The sequence below is a fragment of the Bombus impatiens genome, unplaced genomic scaffold, assembly GCF_000188095.3.
Source record: "Bombus impatiens unplaced genomic scaffold, BIMP_2.2 scf_0377, whole genome shotgun sequence".
NCBI classification, from domain to species: domain Eukaryota; kingdom Metazoa; phylum Arthropoda; class Insecta; order Hymenoptera; family Apidae; genus Bombus; species Bombus impatiens.
Window position 1 is genome coordinate 2,691,848 of NT_176796.1, and position 1,663 is coordinate 2,693,510.

The 1,663-nt window shown below is 41.9% G+C and overlaps 1 protein-coding gene across 1 annotated transcript in view; it reads left to right on the forward strand.

Moving 5' to 3' along the window:
- LOC100743105 (YLP motif-containing protein 1) overlaps positions 1 to 1,261 on the forward strand; it is a 5,713-nt gene extending 4,452 nt beyond the window's left edge. The window contains exons 3-4 of the mRNA XM_012386057.3: positions 10 to 622; positions 879 to 1,261. Of these exons, the coding sequence (XP_012241480.1) occupies positions 10 to 622; positions 879 to 1,044 (779 nt within the window). The 3' untranslated portion in view covers positions 1,045 to 1,261. The remainder of the gene's footprint in view (positions 1 to 9; positions 623 to 878) is intronic.
- Positions 1,262 to 1,663: the final 402 nt, after the last annotated feature.

The following is a 1,663-nucleotide window of genomic DNA, read 5'->3' on the forward strand; positions in this document are numbered from 1 at the left end:
GTGCCGGAGGCGGTTCCGCGGTAGCTGCCAGCGAACCGGTCCCGTCGATCGTCAAGAAACCCCAAACGGCAGAGAGCGCTTCCTCCTCGACCTCCTCTTCTTCCTCCACTTCCTCGCCAGTTTCGGCGAAGAAGGCGGCTACCGATAGCTCGACTAAGTTCGAGCAGGCTACCTTGCGGCCAGGTGGAGTGGAGATGAAAGTAGTACGCTTCGATCCAAATACGGAGCAAGGCCAGGCGCTAGCGGATCAACACATACGCGATGATGCTACCAGGTTGAATCCCGTAACCGTAGGAGAGAAAGACGAGTCCCAATATAATCGTTATCTACCGCTCAAAGTGAGTGGTGCTTCCTTCCCTATTCCGGACGTGCCGCAACTTAATGGTCGGAAGATCTCTAGCGTAGTTGTATTGGCACCCGTCGACTATAACTTTCATGAGGAAAAAGAGATTGAATCGAGGCAAGGCAGAAGGGTCAGCGATGTGCAAGCGGTCAAGTTTCTCGCCGGCGATACTCTGAAACAACTGGTGAAAAAACCAACGGCGGACAACTACAAGAAGTGGTTGGAGCAGGAAAGCCGAACGGAGCCGCAGAAACAGTCGGTGGTTCTATTGGTAACCATGTAAGTGATAGACATGAGTTCGATGCCATAACTAATCACGCTTACCTATACTCGTTTGCTTTTGTTAACTCGACCATTAGCTTTAAACGACACATACAATTATTCTTTAACGAGCCATATTCTCCGTCATCCATCGTCATCTTCCATGAACGTTCTATTCGATCCGCTTCCGCGAACATCTCTCCCAGCAATAACGATCAAAATCGCCGGACTTCACTTTCCTTCGGCTTTCAAATAATCATCGATGATATTGCAGGCCAGAGGGCGCGGATCAAGGCGAGAAGGAAATCTTCATGTATGATGTGACCTCGCAAACTGTGAGCAAACTGGCCGGAGATCTATCTACAGCGTTTGTAGATGCTGCTGAAAGTAACTCCGACAATACCGACTCTTTCACCGATTCAACTCTTTCATCGTTTTAAGTACTCCACGAGAATGAATACTATGGCACACCATAGTAGAAATTTAAGCAATAAATGGGAAAAGAAAGAAGGTTTAGCGTGCCAAGTCCGAAAATAACACACAAACCCTTCTCTGTCATCTCACGTACTTTAAAATTACAATGAAACCGGAACAAGGTTTAAAAAAGGTAAAGGACATAAAAATACAAGTATCCTTGTAGATATTTTAATTATGTACTATTATGTATATACTGATTTTATACTTTTTTTATACAAAATAAACGCAATATTTTTTTTACATGTAAATCATCCGCTTCCTTATAAAGAAACTCTTCTAATCGAATATCGTAAGTTCGAACATGCACCGTGCAAATTCAAATTTTGTCGTAACCCTCAGCGATAATTACGAAGTTGTTGTTAACTCGATTCAGTTCAAATTAATTAATACGTTTAAAAGTTAGTAACAATTTCAATTAGATCGCCCATGTATACAATTTCATTTCATCGTTGTTAACAAAGTTAAGACATCCACCATTGCAAATCTAATTTACGCGAAAGATATAATTAATTGCATCTTTTATAAAGATGCCAACAAATGCTTTAATAATTATAATTTATCATATTTTTGCAATAGACATAA